General features: G+C 37.9%; 1 protein-coding gene across 1 annotated transcript; it reads left to right on the forward strand.

The window, feature by feature from the left end:
- Positions 1 to 3,997: 3,997 nt before the first annotated feature.
- On the forward strand, positions 3,998 to 12,967 carry FGF20 (fibroblast growth factor 20). The gene is made up of 3 exons (XM_019664759.1): positions 3,998 to 4,936; positions 10,350 to 10,453; positions 12,169 to 12,967. Exons 1-3 carry the CDS (start codon positions 4,651 to 4,653, stop codon positions 12,412 to 12,414), a joined length of 636 nt encoding a protein of 211 aa, XP_019520304.1. The 5' UTR covers positions 3,998 to 4,650; the 3' UTR covers positions 12,415 to 12,967.
- The last annotated feature ends 7,757 nt before the right edge of the window (positions 12,968 to 20,724 follow it).

Here is a 20,724-nt window from a genome sequence, read left to right on the forward strand (position 1 = left end):
GGTCTTTAGGCCTTGATTATATAGTCAAAGAACTGTACTTGAAAGTTAGTTTGTTTTGTTTTTAATTTTTATTATTCCCTTCTGTGTGGTTATTTTATTCATTTGAATTCAGTTAGGTTCATTTGTTCCTGGTTTTATTCCATTTTCCCCTCATTCTTGTTTATTTTATTTTACTTAAAAAATCTAAAACATTAACATTTCTCCAAAAGTCAAAACTTTATATAAAGTTGTTCGGAAAGAAGCATTGCTCTCCCTTCTCTTCTACTCCACCCAGGTTGTCAATCAGCCAGGTAACAAATTTCATTAGTTTCTGGTTTATCCATCCTATGTTTATTTATTTATTATTTTTTAAGGATTTTATTGGGGAATTGGGGGAGGGAACAGCGTTGGGGAATCGGGGAAGGGGAACAGACAAGTTGCTGTCCTTTTGTTCTTTAGTCTAGTTTTGGAGGACACCGCTTCACTAGCCCATGTTGGTATTATCATTGCGCTCTTCCTGGGTGAAGTAGATTGGTTGCCGGCCATTGGACAGTGGCTCTCTGCGGCTCACGGCAGCTCATAAGGGCAGCCAGCCACTCACGGTAGCTTGTGGCAGCCCACTGCAGCCCCATTGCAGCTTACGATGTCACCAGCGACTCACGGCAGCCCAGCTCCAGGTCAAGCTGTTGTTCACTGTCTTAGCTGTAGAGGGTGCAGCATCACTGGCCCATGTGGGATCTCAACCAGCGGCCTTGCTGCTCAGAGCCCGTGCTCCCAAGCGGGCTCTTCACCAACTCGGCCAGCCCCTTATGTTTATTTTTGAAAAATAAAATAGCATACACATGTAGAAGTTTCTTATTTTCTTTCTTTCTTACAGAAAAGGGAACACACTATACATAAATATGTTAAAACTTTGCTCTTTTCACTTAGTAATATTGGGCTGCCATAAAAAAGTCATGACATGTTTTTCTGTCTTTTTGTTGCGAAAATGTATCATGACTTTTCCAATAATCCAATATATCCTGGAAATACTCCATATTAGTTCATAGAGGCTTTGCTCATTCCTTTTTTTCCAGCTGTATAATGCTCCACTGTGTGACTATACCATAATTTATTTAATCAGTTTCCTATGTGTGGAAATGTATGTTGTTACCAGTATTTTGTAATTACAAGTGAAAATAATGTGGGCAAATGTACTTTTATTGGTGGTGTAAGTCATGACTTTTAAATCAGTTGTTTTTCTTTTTTCTCAAGTTAAACGCATGTAGAAGTATCAAAAGGCATTAACTCTTTTTTTCATGGGTAAAAACAAAAATTCATGACAAAGTGCCTGCTGAAAAGGTATATAGAAATTATATGGTCTGGAAAACTGTAACTACATTTTGTGGAAGTAGAAATGGTACCACATATTTGTATAACAGCAAGGCAAGTGTGGTCTCTAGGAAGCACAGGTAAAGTTGATTAGATTGCAGTGTATACTTAAAAGTTGAATAATGCACTCTTGTAAAACACTCTTCAAAATTATTTAACTTCCCATGATATCATCACAGCATGTGCAAAAAATCTTTAGTGTTATCTTTTCCTGTCACATGACTAGTGCAAACAAAAGAAATCCTTATCTTTTTGTTTCTATTCTGGCCCTTTATAAAATGGCATGAAGCACCATTCAAAACTTACCCATTAAAGGTTTGGTTTTGGGGAAAAAAGATTTATTTTGTATTTAAAATGGATTATATTTGCTAAATTATAAAGCAAAAAAATAAAAAATTCCAACTGAAGGTGTCTAACATCTTCCATGCATGGAAAACTTTATAGTTTTAAAACCACTTTCCTAAATATTTTCACATTTAAGTCTCATAGCAACCCTAGGAGTTACGTTGAACTTATTTTACAAAAGAGGCAACAGACACATTTAGAGAGTTTAAGGAAATTGTACTGGAATACAGGGCCCTAAACTGAAATCCATGACAATTTTTTTTTCCTTATGAAGTGGGATGTGCCTATCTCATAAGGTTATTGTGGTTATCAAATAAGGCAATGCACTTGAAAATGCTCAAGTTGTACAAAGAGAAGGTAGTTCTATTATTAAAGTATTTGGGCTTTGGTGGCTATGTATAAAATTTCCCCATATTTTAGTATATATACATATGTAATACAAGAGAGTGAAACAGCCTAAGAGCTACAAATCACACAGCAGGATTTAGAGTGTTCATGTGGGGAAATATTTTATAGAATTAAAATATTGGATTTAGTACCAACCTAGGACCTCATGGAGCAGGTGACAATGCTATATATCCATTGTGGAATTATTAACATCATACTATGTTGTACAGAACTGAGACCTTGAAACAAACCTCATTAAAAGGTATTTGATCTTTATTTTAAACCTTTAAGTATCTCTTCTTTAAAAGTGATCAATGTATGCACTGGCTATTTTAGTTATCCCACTATGAGATTCGCACAACTTTGATCTAACTTTCTTTGATTTAACACTGCAATTAAGAAGATTTTGTTCAAAGTAAAAGTTCATTGGTTGATGTTTTACACTGATGTGATAATGTTTACACAGATGTGCTTTGAAATCTTGATTATGGTGGATTTGGGGGTCCCACCACAAGACAGACTGCTGTTATTTGAAAGGTGAAATAATATGACATTTACCTGGTACAATCTTTAAACCAGACTTAGCAATATAATTTCTAAAGTGATTTATCTGTTTATTGTTTTTAGCCAATATTTTTGTTTTATGTCATATCTATCAACAATAAATCACTCATTTTAAGGACTCTTTTATAACTTGGTTATACAAGGGTCAGTACTTAGGGCCATAGTGATGAAAAGATGTAACTTTACCTGCTTTAAAGCACCTGCCAATTAATTAGCAAAACAAAACAAAACAAAACAAAAAACCCCCAGAGCAACTTAAATAAAGCAGTCACATCCATTTGTATCCCAGTTTAGGCTTTTGCTGAACAGATCATGAAACAAGACTGAAAAACTAATCTTTAGTGATTCCCTAAAACTTTTTGCCCTGGGGCAGCATAAATATGCCAAATGATTGATTCTCAACTCTTCTACAACTGAAAAAAATTTTAACAGAAACATCTTGAATTTAAGTAATGGTACAAAGCCAAAGTTTAAGGGTTCAAATGGACATGTATCTAATTCCTTCAGTTCAACAACTTCTATTTTACAAATATTCACAGGCACTCTAACATTTTTACCAGTAAACCTTTCGTGTCTCAAAAATACATCAAGAACCAGCATCATTTTCCATAGTTGTTTTTATAATTGAAAAGTGAACCAAACAAAACCCTAACCTTAAAGAAAATGCAACCAGGAAAGGGACCTGCTCTTAGATTGGATAAGGGCCGGAGAAGCCACTCATCATTTTTTACAGTATTACAGATATTCATTTTCTATTCGTAGCAAATAGAAGAATGAAAATCATCTCTTTTCATCCTATTTGGGTTTACTCTTAATCCTTAGATTCATGATTATATTATGTTAGGTTGATTAGAAGTCCATGACCTTAGCACACAATTTAAAACTTCCACATAGATATAAGGCAATCTTGGTTATATCATGTGCTGAGTAAAGATAAACATTAAAGAGAACCTGGTGAAGCAGGTATGTGTGTTTCTAACCTAACCTTGATTATGTAAAGAAAATCCCCCATCTAAATGATAAAAGAAAAGAGTAATGCTTGTACATTTTATTAGTGTTTTAAAATTAGCGAGTTAAACTGTCAAAGCTTTGATTTTCCTTTCATGTGTGTCTGGGCAGGTCTAAGCCTCAGGTAACGCCCTTTTTCCTTTTCCTTCTCTTACCTTTCTTTGCACCTGTCCATTGCAGGCTCCCAGCAGCTCCCAAGGAGTCCAATTCGCCTCCTCTTCTCGCCTGTGCCTCTCCTGCCCATCCCCCACCCCCAGTCTTCCCTCCCTCCCCACTTCCCCTTCTTCTATATACCTGCCAAGCTGGGCTCCTTTTAGCAGCCATCTATCACTGCAAAGGAGCTCACATCAAAGGCGGTTGCACAGCAGCAGCCGAACAGCATCACGGTTGTTCCAAAGACAACCCCAAAGAGGGGCCTTGACTGCGCCTCCCCGAAGTTGCCGGCCAGCTTGGGCCAAGTGTGGGAATGATTTTTTGCGGCTGCACGGATAGAGAACCGTCAAGGGCCCCTTTTGGTCACTTCCGAAGAGCAAAAACGTGTTGAGAAGAGGCCGGTTTAAGATTTCAAACAGAACCTCCCCAGAGCGCATGAAAGGACTTGATTAGCATATGTCAAGAGGACCCGCATATATACTCGGTGTGTATGTACACAGGACTCAGATCTGATCAGTTTGCGGTGTTGGAGCCCCAGCCCCCAGGCCCAGCCCCCAGGCCCAGTATTGGCAGCAACAGCTATAGATGTTTCAGCAAAGCCAGCAGCAGCCAGCTCCCACCTACCCAAGGAGAGAAGATCGCTCCAAGACAGTGAAAGCCTCCCTGCTATCTCAGTACAAAGTCCATTCAGCGACCTCACGGGAGTAACTGGGTCTTAACTTTTTGCGCTTGTTTTGCTATAATTTTTTCTCCATTCACCTCCCCATTCCCGCTACACTTTTTTTGGGGGGGGAGGGGTGTCTTTTGTTTTCCGGCTCCTCCGCCTCTCCCTCTGGCCCTTTTATGGCTCCCTTAGCTGAAGTAGGGGGCTTCCTGGGAGGCCTGGAGGGCTTGGGCCAGCAGGTGGGCTCGCACTTCCTGCTGCCTCCTGCCGGGGAGCGACCACCTCTGCTGGGCGAGCGCAGGGGCGCGGCGGAGCGGGGCGCCCGCGGCGGACCCGGGGTTGCGGAGCTGGCGCACCTGCACGGCATCCTGCGCCGCCGGCAGCTCTACTGCCGCACCGGCTTCCACCTGCAGATCCTACCCGACGGCAGCGTGCAGGGCACCCGACAGGACCACAGCCTCTTCGGTACGTATCGGCACCCCATCACTCACCCTCCCCCCAGCACCTGGCTCCTTTTTCCTCCCCGTGCGCCGCCCTCCTCGCCTGCGCAGCGAGACAGGGCTGTGCGGAGTCCGAGCCCCTGGGACCGTTCCAGTGTGGAGTGCGGGCTGGGGCTGAAGGGCGGGCCAGCGCGGGGACCGTGACGGCTTTTCCCCTGTAACCTAGTCTAGGCCTGCTGCTCGGGACGCGGGGGCAGGAGGATAAAGGGTAGGGGTTCCCACGCACCTTGCTGCCCTGCCCTTCCTGCTGCCTGGGATCTTTCTCGCGCTGCTTACCTCGCAGGCAGTTTTTTTGTTTTTGTTTCTTTTCTAAATCCCTATATTATTTCCTCCTACTTCCTCTCCCATTCCCCGCAGGGCCGTCCACTGTTTTGTTATTAATGAAAATTAATAACGGGAAGCATTGCGCCCTACAGTTACGCAGCTGGTTATGTATTCAGGGCTACTGCTCAGAGGCTAGCTCTTGTATAGGACAGGATGCGAGCATTCACGTGTCCTCCTAGAAAACTGTAAATGTTCATCTAAAGAGGTAACATTAACTTTCCGTGGGCACCGTCGCTACTGTCAGGCTCACCTGGTTGCAGTTCTAGGCGTTCTTCAAGTTCTATTTGGGTGAGAAAAGGAAAAAAGAAAAAAAAAGAAAAAGAAAAAAAGAGCCTGGCTACTGAGCATGCCCAGTCCTTCACCCAAGCTCCTCTTTAGAAATTGTGAAACCCGAAAGCATGGGTCTTAGTATTGACCTCACGGTAAGAGGAAATGGGGAAGCGAAAGAAGATATGGGTGGGAACACATAGGGACAGGTTTCAGGATACCTCCCGCACTGCCTGGGGAGCAGAAGGGGTTAAAGTAAAGAAACAAGCGAATGATTGTTAGGCAGATTAAGACACTAGATTGGGAAATCAGAGGGTCACTGCTGTTAATTACTCCCTAACTAGCTGTGTGACTAGCAAGTGCTCTCACCAGTCTGAGCCATAGTTTTCTTGGGGGTACAATGATGGAGTTAAATTAGGTGACCTCCTTACGATGCTTTCTGATTCTGACATCCCAGTATCTTTCCCGCATTGCCGAAGTTTTCATCATGTTAGAGTTAATTGCCTAGCACTCTCAAAGGATTTTGATCATCAAACTTGGGGCATCATTGGAGAGACTCATTGTACTTTTTAAAAAGATACCATTTACTTGTCAGCAGCAACGTAAAAGGGCCCCACACAGTGTCAGGTTTCCTTCTCCTTCTTCAGCACTGTGGGATTCTTTGAAAAATCTCATCTCTGAATGGCTCTCTCTTACCTTGTCCTCATCCCCTTGTTCTTCTACTCCCATTCCTTTTTTTTTTTTGGCTTGTAGTACTCATTAAAACTTTGGAGACGTGTAAATCTCCTGTTGAGGGGCATTTGTCACTGTAGATGTAGAAATGAGCATGTGTTGGTCATTTGGTAGCACTCAAAGGCTTAGAAAATTAACTTTTTAAAACCCATATGTTTGCAGCTTCCACTGATCTCTTCCAAATTCCCGTTGACTATGAGTCAGGAGTGTCATGACCTGGTGGCCAACCTTGGGGTCACTTTTGGCAAGTGGTTTCTAAATTGAAGAGGCTGAGATTCTGATTCTAGAGAACTTTGCTGACACCAGGTGGCTCAGTTCTCTTGCCTTGAAGAACCACTGCACTTCTTTCATGAGAGAAAAAAATCCCCAGCTACAAGAAAGATTTAGAAATGGACGCCAATGAGGTAAAACCTATAAGCAGAGCAGGTAGAAGTTAAGCTTAGGTGATATTCAGACTTCCCCTGCAATACATAATGTAGCCTTGGCGATTCTGCTTTTAAGACAGAGTTCAATGTAATCTTCCCAAGGACAAGAGTCGCTTCTTCCACTTGTGTCTCTTTATAAGACTGACCCTATGAGAAGAGATTAGTCAGTATTTGTAGACTTGCTAACATTCGTTGAACTGGTATTGAAATCCATTTCTTAAGAAATGAATGTTGCTTATTAGAATTGCCATCTTCCTAGAACATATTTTGCTAAATTTTTGTATAATTGTTTAACAATTATAAAAATATGACTTAGACTAATTTTGCGATGGTTTGGCACTCTATCGTGGGAGGCACCATATCAGCACAAAATATTTGCTGTCACACAAAGGGGAGATAATGCAGGTTCCTTAGCCTGGTAGCCTGAAGGAGTGAACAGACTCCACAGTGCATTACAGTGCTCCCTAGTGTTCTTTAATAGCTAAGACATCATCATTTACTACAAGGAAGTGTAGGTGAGAAGAAAGGTTATGTTTAGCATGTATAACATTATAGGCTTTTCTATTTTCCTTGTTTTTCAATTATTAATTATGAAATTATTTTGCTATTTTTCTTTTACACTCATTTCTGTGTCCTCAAAATAAGAATTTTGAAAAAGCTTAAGATTGGCTCTTTTAGACGTTAAAGTAAATAACATGTTGATAATTTGTACTAATCAGGCCATAATTAAGTAAAAATTTCAGAATCCTGGACTTTAAAATTTTAAAACCACATCAATAGACAAAAAGGTCCCTATGAGGTTAAAATAATTTCCTACCTGAGTTAGCTCTATATTTATAATAGAATTTCTCTGCACAGTAGTATAGTAGGAAGACTTTACCTAATACATAAACATGGAATCATTACTTAAAAAAAAAGGTTTAGCCTGAGATCAAACATATTTCTTTAAAGGCTTTTCCTTTATTCTCTCCTATTCTCCATAGATTTGTCTGATGTGGTTGCATTGTGGGTTGACTCACCTGTTTATTATGATTTTTAAAAAGGCTGGCTTTGAAAATGATACCAGAAAGACAAAGTACCTCCAAGTCTTTTTATGGGACACTGGGCATTAGAAAATCTATCTAAAATCTGTGATTACCTCTTAAGGAAAGTTTTTCATGTCTACTCTTTGTGAAGGAATTAGCTTAGTTGCCACCTCATATTATAAATAAGAAAGACTTGTCAAATCTCATTAAAGAATCAAATGATTACAAATTACTATGTAGTATACTATTTCCTTGAGGAGGAAAAGGATCAGAATTAAAAAGTGTGGCTAAAATCTTTAAGAGGAACAGAAAAAATACATAATCTTTTTCCCATCAACCCTATGAGCCATGGCAAAATTATTTATGCCTGGTTATGTATAAAGTTTTAGATGTTGTTTTAAAAAGTTGAAACTTGAATACAATTATTCTAAGAATATATGTAATTTTTTGTCTTTCTACATCTACGTATTTTTTTTTAACACGGTAACACTATCTTAAGATGAGAATTAAAGTATAGGTGGTTTTAGTTTTGCTGGAAAAATGGACACATTATAAAATCTGGTATAAAATTGTTCTATGTGGAAATGAAACATATTTTATTGTATTTGGAAACTGATTCTATTATTCATCCTAATCTGTTAATCAGTTCCTGTTCTTTGAAAGACAAGAGCATCTTAATGTAAATCAGATACTTAAAAAGAATTAAGTTACATGTGAACCATAGCACCCTTTTGATTTGAATTTAACATTCAATACAACTTGAAGTAATTATACATTTGTAAGTATATCTTGGATGAAATTCCATTGCTATATCTACTTCTACCAATCATATTTTGGCCTGATATTTTTATTTCTAACAGGAATCACTCACTAATGAGCTTGGCAGTAAATTTAATTGTCGTTTACTCCCTACCTCTGTATTTGTTATTGTAATGGCTATCCTATGGAGTTTGTGTCTTCCTGCTGTATCTTATCTTCTCTCTGCCTTAGGCTCTCAATTAGGGATACTGACTTTTTCAAGCCACTTATAGACTATGTAGTAGCATATTGGTGCTGTAAGATCCTTCATAGTTCTAGTGTTCGACTTGATCTTCTAACAGTTTGAAAGAACTCATTTGAGTTGTTAAGCACCTACATTTAGAGCTGAAGAATCTATATTTCTGCCAAAGAAGGAATTAGGCTCTGGACAGAATAGAGCCCTCCGTATGGCAAATAGCCAGATTTCGTACTTTCCTTTGGCCTTGGGAACATCACGTGTCCAAACAGAAACTTGCACAATAAATCAAGAAATGACTTAAAAGCAAGAGTCAGGCTAAATGGTGCACATTTATACTGTTTGTAGAGCTTAAGAGGGGGTGAAGGGGTGAAGGTAGAAAGCTATTGAGGAAGGAAGTTGCAAGTGTAGAAAGTATGTCTATATACTTTTTCAGCAGAGTCTAAGGGGAAGAACAAGACAAAGACATTAGTCCAAAGGTTAGTGTATACAGAGAAAAAAAGTGACATACAGGTAAGCATGAAGGTTTTTTGGTTTTTTTTAACCACAGTGTTCTAGTGTATTAAGTGGAGAGTTTTCAATACTAGTTTACCTACTGATAAATGAAATTAATTCTAGAAAGTTATTGATAGAACAATTGACTTGCATGCTGAATTCTTGGTATTTGGCTATCACATTGAATGAATTATAAAGTTCTTTTGTTTCTTTGAACTATAAAATTTATTTTGAAGAATCATGTGACAGAAAACAGCATATTATATAATCTATAGAGTTTGGAAACTATTGTATTGTCTCAAGAAACAGTGTCCTGAAGTAGATATATTGGATTAGGGCTCAGAAGATGTGAGTTCAAGTTTCGGTTGTATCATTTATAAGCGTCATGCCCTTAGGCAAGTCAATAAACCCTTTTTAGCCTCAGATTCTTTATATGTAAATGGAGGATAATAATATCTTCCATACCTATATTAGGGGATTGTTCTTAAGGAACAGATAGGAAATATAAATAGAAGCCTTTTATAAACTATAAAACACTAACATACCCATATAAGATATACTTGGCTGCTTCTAGAAGAAGATTGACTTGATTCATAGTTAGCAAAAAAAACAATAATTACTAGAACATGATTATACTTAACTAATGGAACATTAGCAAACTCAGAATACTTCTATTTTACGAGTATACTAATTTATGATAACAATGGCTTCCACTTGTTCAATGCCTAAATATGTTAGTCCATATCTCTCTCCTGAAGGAAGGCATTTCACCCATTTTGCATATGAGGAAATTGAAGTTCAAAGAAGACAACTGACTTTCAGAGTCCATATAGCCAGTAAGTTACTGAACTAGAATTCAAACCCAGGTCAGCCTGGTTTAAGGCTTTATACCCTTTACATTATACCATGATGAATATTTTTTTTCTTTTTAGTTTTTTTATCTGTAAAATGGGAGGATTATTACAATAAGACAATTGTACAGCACTTTTTAGTTTATAAAGTTTAGTTTCATGTACATCATTATATTTAGCAATATTGGTCTACAATTGCTTAGAAGATTTTCATTAGTCATACGTTCATGAATAAATACAATCATTATTTTGTCTATAAATTTAGGTATCCTGGAATTCATCAGTGTGGCAGTGGGACTGGTCAGTATTAGAGGTGTGGACAGTGGTCTTTACCTTGGAATGAATGACAAAGGAGAACTCTATGGCTCAGTACGTATTTTTTAAAAAATTTGTAATTCATAAAACAATGACAGTCCATTTTGTAAGTAAAATGTCTACTAATAATGCATGTCAGAAGAAATATATAAAATACGCTCATGTACACATTAAAAATTTATATCCTGGTAAGTTTCTCTGTGTCTGGGCAATAGTATAGTGACTCACTTTTATTTTTAAACCCTAAACCCTTATTGCTTTCAGCTCACTAGCTCTTCTTGTTTATCATCTTGGGTCTTTCTACTTTTCTCCATAATTTGATCATTTCCACCAGAGACAGAGAAAAAAGAGAGTATTTTCTTCCTGCAATGTTAGACTCTTTTCATCTTTACATTCTTTTAATGTATATTTTCTCTACCCATTATTATCTTCTATAGCTAAGTATATGTCACTTACTTGCTGATCTTTGTATATAGGAAATGAATGAATGAAATCTTAGGATACTGTAAGATACAACAGATAATGGTAATTACACTAGTTTGACCATATCTGTAGTCATGATAATTATAATAACCATGAGCTCACTCATAGTTGCATTGGGCAGTTTTTACCTTGCCACTGAGTATAGGAACGCATTTGTGGGTCTACTATAAATGTTTTAAATATGGGGTTTACAGTAAACTTTTCAGGTTAATGGTTTATCAATATGATAAGTATTTTTTTAAAAAACAACCCAAGAATTAGAGTAACAGGATAATATAAAACTCAATCTGGAGTGTAATATAGATTTTTCACTTTCACTGGTAACATTTTAATTTGTTCACAATTGCTTATATAATCATAAGAAAATTGGTAAAGCGTAAATGTGTACCACTCTTCCACCCATCCTCTCATATGAAATTCCTTCTTAAAGCCAAAGTCTCTGTAACTATTTACAAAGAGAATTTATTTTTAAGATTTAGCAGATGGCACTGTTTAGTATCTCCTTTTTCTTAAAATTTCAACTGACAGCACAATATACAGTTAGGATCTCAATATATACTGAGAAAGACTGGTATTAATATTTCAGTAAGTGGTATTCCAGTTAATAGCTGTCCTTTATAAGGGCAAATCATACCCTTTCCAGGCTTTCTGTCAGCTCAGAAGAAAGAGAAATAATGCATGTGTAATAATCATAACAATAGAATTACAATTGAAAGAGAAAAGCATGCACATAATCTTCCTTCTTCATGTATGTGTTGGGCTAAAAAATCCAGCTGTGGTCTATCCCTTAGGATAATATACAGTCCATCTTGAAAAGACAGGAAATCACTTGGCTTTTACTATATTTACTTAATAGTTACATCCAGACCAAAGTTAATCATAGGGAATGTATAATCAAATTATTAATAAATTCATAAACTTTAAGATATATGCTTTGGAGTGATTATCTTGAATTAGGAGTTTGGATGTTAGCAGGATCTTGAAATATTTAAAGATGTAGTAGAGATTTGCAGTGTAGAACTTTGGCATCTAATGATGGAACAAGAGAAACCAGAGGCCTGTTTGATGGTGGTAGTACTAGGAGGGAGATAAAATGGAGCATGAGAAAGTTCAGAATAGTCTTTAAGTATCTGAAAATAAAATTGAGAACTGACATTAAACAAAGTTTTCATATCCTTGACAAGGATATAGTTATAGACAAAGAAATAAAAGTATAAAGTTGAGATTTTTCTAAGGAAATTCCCTGAAAGCTATCTTTTTAATGGTAATTATCTTTTTTCTTTTAGGAGAAACTGACATCCGAATGCATCTTTAGGGAGCAATTTGAAGAGAACTGGTATAATACCTATTCATCCAACATATATAAACATGGAGACACTGGCCGCAGGTATTTTGTGGCACTTAACAAAGACGGAACTCCAAGAGATGGTGCCAGGTCTAAAAGACATCAGAAATTTACACATTTCCTGCCTAGACCAGTGGATCCAGAAAGAGTTCCTGAATTGTACAAGGACATACTGATATACAGTTGAAGTGTGATAGTGTATTTTCTGAAGAACCAAACTACAACTATTCTTTCTATTCCAGTTCCCATCATAAATAATAACCCAGGAAGACATTCAGAATGTTATGGAGTCTATTTTCCACTGGGAGACTGAATTTGGAAAGAATATTGAGAACAAACGAACAAAACATTTTGCCTTGATGTAGATCAAGATCTCTCTTTATAAGTGGACTAAGTTCCCTTAGTCCTTACTGGTAGATTGAAGCTGAAAATCTCTTAAACTGTGGGTAATGGGAACCCCACCTAGTTTGCTGCTGGTGCCTCTCTGGATTATGTTTACTTTAAAAGTTACATTAAAAATAGGTACTTCATGTTGAAGTAATGGATTGACACAGTTGGTCAAGATTATTGCTCCATAAATTTTGAGGACCTTGAAGAATTTTGCAGGTTATGGCATTTATGTAAAAATCCTGGGTGAAACGTGAACTATGAAACATGCCGCACCAAAACAGAACATTTTTTTAAAGGATGGACCTATTTATACATTTTCAATTTGCAAATATTTATTATATATATTTATTTATTAAAGAGTTTATTTTTTACTGGTATATGAAGATATTACAAAGAGAAAAAAGAAAAACACAACAAAAATTCCTTTTCTGTGCCATTCCTTTGTTGCGGTGTCTTGGGCTGTAAAGAAGACATCATTATTGCAACACATTAAACATAGAATCAGATCTTGAATTTCTTTTTAAAAATAAAGTATAGCATAGATTATTTCTTTTGCAGTCAATTGCCTTCTAAATGTAACATTGGTTCCTTTGGACTAGAAAAATGCTTCATCAATTTGTATTGAATTCAACACACATTCAAAAGGGAATTAAATATTTTTATTTTATGTTTTGGTTTCCTTCCTTTTCAGGTGACAGTTATTCTACTTTCATAATGTAATTTTTAAAATAACAAAAATTTAAGTTTCCTAGAGAAAACCTTTGGTACTTAGAGAACTTCTAATTTTGAAAATTTAACAAACATTCTAGGCAACTTATACTTACGTATTTTCTTGATTCCGTGTGCAAAGACCATTTCTTTCACCCATTATGATCACAGAAAGAATTAGTCTTTGTGGCACCATCACTAATAAAAATAAAACTCCATTGACCTATCTGAGCCTGGCATCTTTTCCATTATATCTCCTACTTAGTCATTTATTCAATAAATATTAATTAAAGCCTATGATACAGAAGATACTGTTAAGCTCTAAGAACAATGTGGTGATCAAGACGGAGGTGGGCCCTGCATCCTGGGGCTTAATATCTAGCAGAGGAAACAGATGGTAAACAAATAAGCTAACAAATACATCATTGTTAATTGTGATGTGCTCTATGAGGAAAACAAGGTCCAGACACACACAAAAAGAGAACAAATTTCGATAGGATGAGTCAGAGAAGGCTTCTCTAAAGAGGTGACGTCTCTAAAGTTTTTGATGGGTCCTTAAGGGTAAAAAAGACCCAGGCAGCTAAGAGGAGACAAAGAACCTCACAGGAAGAGAAAACTGAGTCAGGAGCCCCTAAGGTGAGAAAAAGCTTCGGGGCTGGAGCTTAGTGATCAACTGGGAGAGTGACACAAATGAGTTTAGAATGCTATGCAGATACAAACCCTATAGGTTCTTAAACACCATTTTCAGGTTTATATTTTTTCCAACAAGCAGCTGCCAATATCACTGCTCTTAGATGTGGCAATCATCACTGGGGGTGTGGTCATGATAATGGTAGCAGCTCCCACCAGTTCCCAACATGGAAGTCCTGGTAAAACACAGAATGCTGGCCGGCCAAGTGGTTCAGTTGGTTAAGAGCAAGAGCTCTGAGCAACAGGGTCGCTGGTTCAATTCTCAATTCCCACATGGGCTAGTGACACTGCGCCTGAGCTGAGCTGCTGCTGCGCTGCCAACAGGTGGCAGGATGGCTCAGCTGGTGAGAGCACATGCTCCTAACAACAAGGTTGCCGGTTGGACTCCTGCATGGGATGATGGGCTGTATCCATCTGCAACTGAGATTGAACACGGCACCTTGCAAGTGCTCTTCACAACTAAGATTGAAGGACAACAACTTGAAACACAGAATGCTGGCCCCATCCCTAGAGTTTCTGATGTATAAGTCTGGGGTAGGGCCTAAAAATTTGTATTTTCAACAGGTTCTCAGGTAATAATGATGCAGCTGGTCTGAAGACCACACTTTGGATAAACACTAGTCTAGAGCAGTGTTTCTTAAACTTTAACGTACCCACAAAATTACCTGGGGGAGCTTGTTAAAGGGTGTATCTGTTACACTATAGGTTGGCGGGATGTGGGGGAGATGAGATTTTTGCATTTCTAACAATGTCTTAGATGGTGCTTGATGCCGCTATACCATGGACCACACTTAAATTGCAAGTCCGTCTGTTGCTTTAATACTGTCTGATGCTATTCCTATTTGTTCATTCTCTCATTGCTTAAATGAATTAATGGTGATGTGTAGGAAGAGGGGAGGGAGTTTAACATATAACTTTAATAAAGTTACATGAAAATATGTGTGTTTAATGTTTCAGCTCCAAACATCTTGGTTTTATGAATGTAGAAAGCAATAGTAAAAATGGTTTAATAGTCTTCTGCATAAAAGAATTTCTATTTTTTACTAATGCTAGAGAATTTAACCCTATAGTAGGGCAATAAAGGTATAATTCTGGCCAAATGAAAGCAAATCACATTGGTGAACAAAATTAACCGGGATCTAAAAACATACATTTGCTTCATTAGTGACCACAAATTACCAAACGTTTGATTTAATGTTCATCTCTATTTCGGACTAGTCAAACCAGAGAATCAAGGGGGTAACATGTATATGGGGTTATTCCCTGTTTCTTCAACACCCCTATTATATAATTTGGTAGATTCCTACTGTACCTTGATACTATTTCATATTAATAATTGTGGTGACACAAGGTTGTTCTACAGGTTCCCCTTTGGCATGCGCAATTGTTGGGGTCCTACCCTTTAACCTTTTGAAGGCTCTTTCCATCCCTAGAATTGCAGTAAGTCCCTGGCAATTACCAACTCAGGGAAAGGTAATACCACCCCAGGATAACTTCTTTGGTCTTCTGTGTCTGACAGTGATCACAACCCCGCAACCTCAGCTACTGTCTCCTCCATATCCTTCAATAGTGAAAATAATTTTTCTCCTTACATTCAAGGTTCTCAGAATTAACGTTATTTTTGATCCTGTATCTAAAGGCCTCTGAAATTCTTGACTATTATCCTTTGTTCAAAACAGGACACAGTGTTTACAGTCTCTCCAGGCAGATCTAATGTTTTAACGGACCTGTAAGTTAAGGACTTTGGGGCAATTTGTCCTTCCCTTTGAAAGACTGGGCCTGATCTCTAGACTTGAGGGCCAGGCTTCTTAAATTAAGAGAGATCAGAAGAAATCAAAAGAAATGCTTTGGAAGTTGTTCTTTGTTTTTCATGTGCAGGGAGTTTATCCTTAAGATTTATGAAGTCCTTGTCTCAGTGTTCCCTCTCTTGGCTCGGCTCCCAGTGATTTTGAAGTGGCTTGTTGCTATCTGTGTGGAAGGTTTGCCAAGGTTGTTGCTATGGCTGCAGTGTCTGCAAGTTTAACTGATCCTTGTGTCCTATTGATCTCCTCTGAATCTTAGCAACTTGCCAGTATTCCTCTTATGAACTGGGAAATGTTATCCCAAATCTAATGACCCTTTGTCTTAGCCCACAGGAAAATTGTTGTGCAGACAGCAGGCCCATTCCAATCCAAATCTTTCCATTAGCCAATTCTCCATCAATTTTCCATGAAATTCATGCTTCCATGAAAAGCTTTTCAGAGGCAGAAACATAACCCTTAGGGTTAGACCTAAGATGCCCATTTGTTTGCATTTCAGCACAAAAGCAATCATCTGGGCCATTGGGACCACTTACCCTGTTGGTCAGGGTGGAAGGAAGTTCTTCCTTTCTAACCCCCTGGATCCCTTGCCTATCAGTTTTCCATGGCCAGTGTTGTTCCACTGCTCCTTGCAAATCAGCTCATCTTGGTTTCCATGCTTTCCTCACCCATAGAAACAAAGCATAAATTTCAAAGAGGTTTCCACTTATCCCTCTCACATATTATATTCACTGCTTCTCTTTTTTATTGTGGTAAAATACACATAGCATGAAGTTCACCTTTTTAAAACATTTAAAAAGTACAGTTCTATGGCATTAAGTACATTTATGTTGTGGTACAACCATCACCATCATTTCTCTCCAAAACTTTTTCATCTTTCCCAACTGAAACTCTGGCCTATTAAACACATTCTCCTCTCCTCCCAGCCCCTGACAATTACCATTCTACTTTCTCTTTTTATGAATTTGACTACTCTAGGAACCTCATATAAGTGGAGCTTAAAGGATAGATGTTTATTAGGCAGTGCCCTTGAGATCAACAACTGTGGAAGGAAAGGCAAGGAAATAAGGTTGAGGAGAAGATGAGATGTGGTGTCAGACTTGGCCATCTTGATTGAGCTCTGGAGCTAAAATGGTTGTAACTCACTGGGATGGGTTGGGTGAAACTTTTGACTCATGCTTGGATCAGTTGCTGAATGTGGGGTTCTATGTAGCTGAGGCAATTCCTGAAGGGGCTCACAGTACCTGGACATTTAGGGCAATAAATCCTTCCTTGCAGAGGCATATAGACAATGAATCTCCATGTCCCTAACTGTCTACTATTGTTACTCAGATCTGCACTTTTTTCAAACATGATATGACTGCTGTATTCCTTTGGCCTACTGTGCTGTATTGGGATCCTGTACAAGTAAAGCAAACCCTTGGATAGTGATGCTGTGGTCAGGAAAGGCAATTCATACCCAGAAGATCTATTCCTATCTCAATCTATCACAGGATTTTTCAGGGTAGAAGGGGCCCAGGGTAAACAACATGCCATCAAGTGGGCACATAGTCTCCTTGAGGAAATGTGCCATATCATAGGCTTAACATTGGTCTTTGTTCCTGGCAGGTTGTGCATTCAGAGGAAGTAGTAGCTAGATTCATTATGGAAAGAGGAAGCCTATGCTGCTGGGCTGGTACCTTTGTCACCATTGCCACTTTTCATATGTCTATTATTCTAGCACTGCATTGGCCAATGGCAGCTGGCTGTCATCAACTGGCTGTGCCAGTCTATCTGCTTGGTTATTCAGTGCCTCTTCCATGGGGGGAGCTCTTAGATTTGTTAAATTTTAATACAAAGATACTCACTCTTTATACTTTTATACTCAGTCCTACACACACACACACACACACACACACACACACACACACGCCTTTCTGCTACACATCTTTGTCTCTCATCTTCCAATCTTTTTTTCTTCTAAGATCTGGTCAACTAGTCAGACTACACATGAGTCCTCATATGTGCTAATCTTAGGCCACTGCTTTTGTCACAAAAAGTAGATGACCAGGTGTTCTGTCCCAAATTCTGACAATTGGGAGGATTTCCCCTGAGTTAGTTTTAGTGGCTTGCATCCACTTACTGAGCTGACCCACCTGTAAACCAAGCTTGGGCATTTTCATGCTTCATCAACTAGTCCTCAGAGATGCCCCTTATGGGCCATGAAAGTAAATGGAGGAGGAGGTATTAGTGCAGCTATAGTGGCTTACAGGAGTCTGGGCTATCTGATTTGGTTGGTCAGGCAGAATTCAGCTCATGATGGGAAATTTTAGCCATATGGTCACTTGACGTTCCATAGTCAGGCTTTCAATTCGTACCATGGCTCAAAATTATGCCAAGAGTTGCCTTTCAAAAGACATATATTCTTTATTGCAGATTGTGTTACCTTGATGTAGCACCCCAGGGGCATATATTGTGATTTTCCCATTGAATCTTCCCATAAGTTGCATGTAGTGTCCTTTTCCACCAGCAATATCTTTAATACAGGAGGGCCTGTTGGCTCAAGTGTCAGACTACGGCTTGGACCTGATAATAGGCAGTATGAAAACATCTTGGTTGCTTAGGGGCATCTTTGGTTTGATTTTAACTCTATTACTTTTTAGTACCATTTCCAAGGCTGTGAACAAGGATCGGAGAAAAATGCCTTCATAGTGCAACAGCTTTAGCTGTGCCATCAGGAGAGACACCAGAAAAGGATTCTAGGAAAGGTTTTTTTCTACTCTGTGGTTCCTGAGCATGCTCTCTGTTGCCTTAACAGATTAGAAAGGTTGTATTCATAATGGACATCCTGGTGGTGGTGGTGGTGGTGGTGTGTGTGTGTGTGTGTGTGTGTGTGTGTGTGTGTTTAATAGAAGAGGGGCATATAGAAAGAGAGGGTGGAGGAGTGGCAGAAAGTTCTCCAAGTTAGCTGTTTATTCAAGGTAAGAAGTGGTAGTGAGTTACTCTTTTGTATTTCTACTTCTCAGAGAGGTAAGACTGAGCCCAGATCTCCAGTATACTAGTTCAATACACTACATGTGAATAAATATAAAGTAAAAATATACAAATGGTTAAACACAGATACTATTAACTTTACTTATGAGAAGAGGAAATTATGTACTACTTATTTAGTCTAAGAGCAAAAAAGTTAGAATTTTTAGAGTTTGAAGATATCTTAGCTATCATCTAGTTCAATGTCCCCATTTTATAAATAAAGAAAATCTTTTATGTTATTGACTCTGTTCAATAAAACCATGAAACATTTTGTTGTTTTTGTTAGTAAATGCATCTGTACACTTTTATAAGTTTTTTTTTGGCACCAATGATGAAATTAGTATGTTTTGATCTTTGTGCAAGTTGTTCAGAAAGAACTTAAAAGAAGTATTTAGGAAAATCCAAGTGCTGAAACATTTAAGATATGCTTTGTGGTCTCAATTTTGTGTGATTGTCAGCCAGGAAGTTTTCTGATTAAGATGGTTTGCCAATTCCCTGACAAATACTTTATTTATAATACTAATGGGGATTTCCTATTTGAGATGTTAAAGACAAAATGTTACTCATATTTCCCTTAACATAACTGACATAGAGCAATTGAAGCATTCAAATAAGTTAAAATCAAGGACAAGACAGAGGTCCATAAAGACATACGGGTATTTTATTGGTAAATACGTCTCAAAATAAATTATATTTCACTGGATTAGAGATTTCTGATTCATTATTGAGAGTTGAACCTGAATGTTATTGAATTTATATTTCCTTTTTTGCATCTGATATTGTGCAAGGACTGAATTTTGTTGGATTAAAACAGCAGTTAGAATTCCATAGTTATATGCACACATTTTAGAATTTCATTAAGTTCTTATGACTTATAAAAAAATTTCTGGATACGTGTGTGTGTGTGTGTGTGTGTGTGTGTGTGTGTGTGTGTGTTGGTGTGTGTATTTCTATTTCCATATAGTAGTTCCTACATTGGAAGATGTGTTCCAAGTATCTAGTAAAAAATATATACTTGTACGTAAATTAACAAATACTCTAAATTACACCTAATTTCTATGAGGCAGCAAAAGCATGAAACAAAATTTAATAATTGCACATTTATAATTTGTTAGTAAAATTAAAATTTAAAACACAGATTGTGATATGTGTTATGAAGAAAAAAAATAAGGTACTATAAGAAAGAAGATGGGCATTTCCTTTAGTGGGGACAATCATAAAAAGCCTTTCTGAAGAATAAGTAGACATTAGACAAAGAATTTGTGTAGGTTGTGTGTGGGAGGCAGGGTGTATATGGACAGCAATACAGACAATGTAGGGAACAGCATAAAAAAAACCTTGCAGTTGGGAAAGAGTTTGATGTATTCAAGAAACTAGAAGGCCAAGATGGTGAGTACAATTGGTGAAGACAAGCAGAGCCTGAGGTGAGACTGAAGAGGTTGGCATGGATGGACCATACCCACATCAACGTGACAGGGCAGTGTGGGCCATACTGAATTGTTTGAGTCTGATTTTAGTGCAATCACAGAAGGATTTTAAGTAGGAGAGTGATACCATTTCACCTATATTTTTAAAAAGACCACATGGTTGCATTATGGACATTGCATTGGATTGGGGTAAGGGTGGAAGAAGATAGAAGATGTTAGGAGACAATTGTCTCCTAATTAGTCTGGGTGAGAGATGGAATAGCTTGGACTGGGATATTGGCAGTGCAAATGGAGAGTAACGGATAAATTCAGGATATATAGAGGGTATAATCAGTGAGTCTTAGTAATATATTAAAAGTGAGGATAAGAGAAAGATAAGTCAAGATGTGGCCATATTTTTTAATTGAGCAAATGGGAGTGTAGGTTGGGGGGGAGGTGAATAGGATCATGTATTGAAAGAATGTGTGACTA

This window comes from Hipposideros armiger, unplaced genomic scaffold (genome assembly GCF_001890085.2).
Source record: "Hipposideros armiger isolate ML-2016 unplaced genomic scaffold, ASM189008v1 scaffold_430, whole genome shotgun sequence".
NCBI lineage: Eukaryota > Metazoa > Chordata > Mammalia > Chiroptera > Hipposideridae > Hipposideros > Hipposideros armiger.

What these genes read in the sequence shown, in the direction of transcription:
- FGF20 (XM_019664759.1), top strand. Translation starts at nt 4,651, where the DNA reads ATGGCTCCCTTAGCTGAAGTAGGGGGCTTCCTGGGAGGCCTGGAGGGC. An exon ending in ACAGGACCACAGCCTCTTCG is followed by an intron (nt 4,937 to 10,349) that starts GTACGTATCGGC and finishes CTATAAATTTAG; the next exon opens with GTATCCTGGAATTCATCAGT. An exon ending in AAGGAGAACTCTATGGCTCA is followed by an intron (nt 10,454 to 12,168) that starts GTACGTATTTTT and finishes TTTTTCTTTTAG; the next exon opens with GAGAAACTGACATCCGAATG.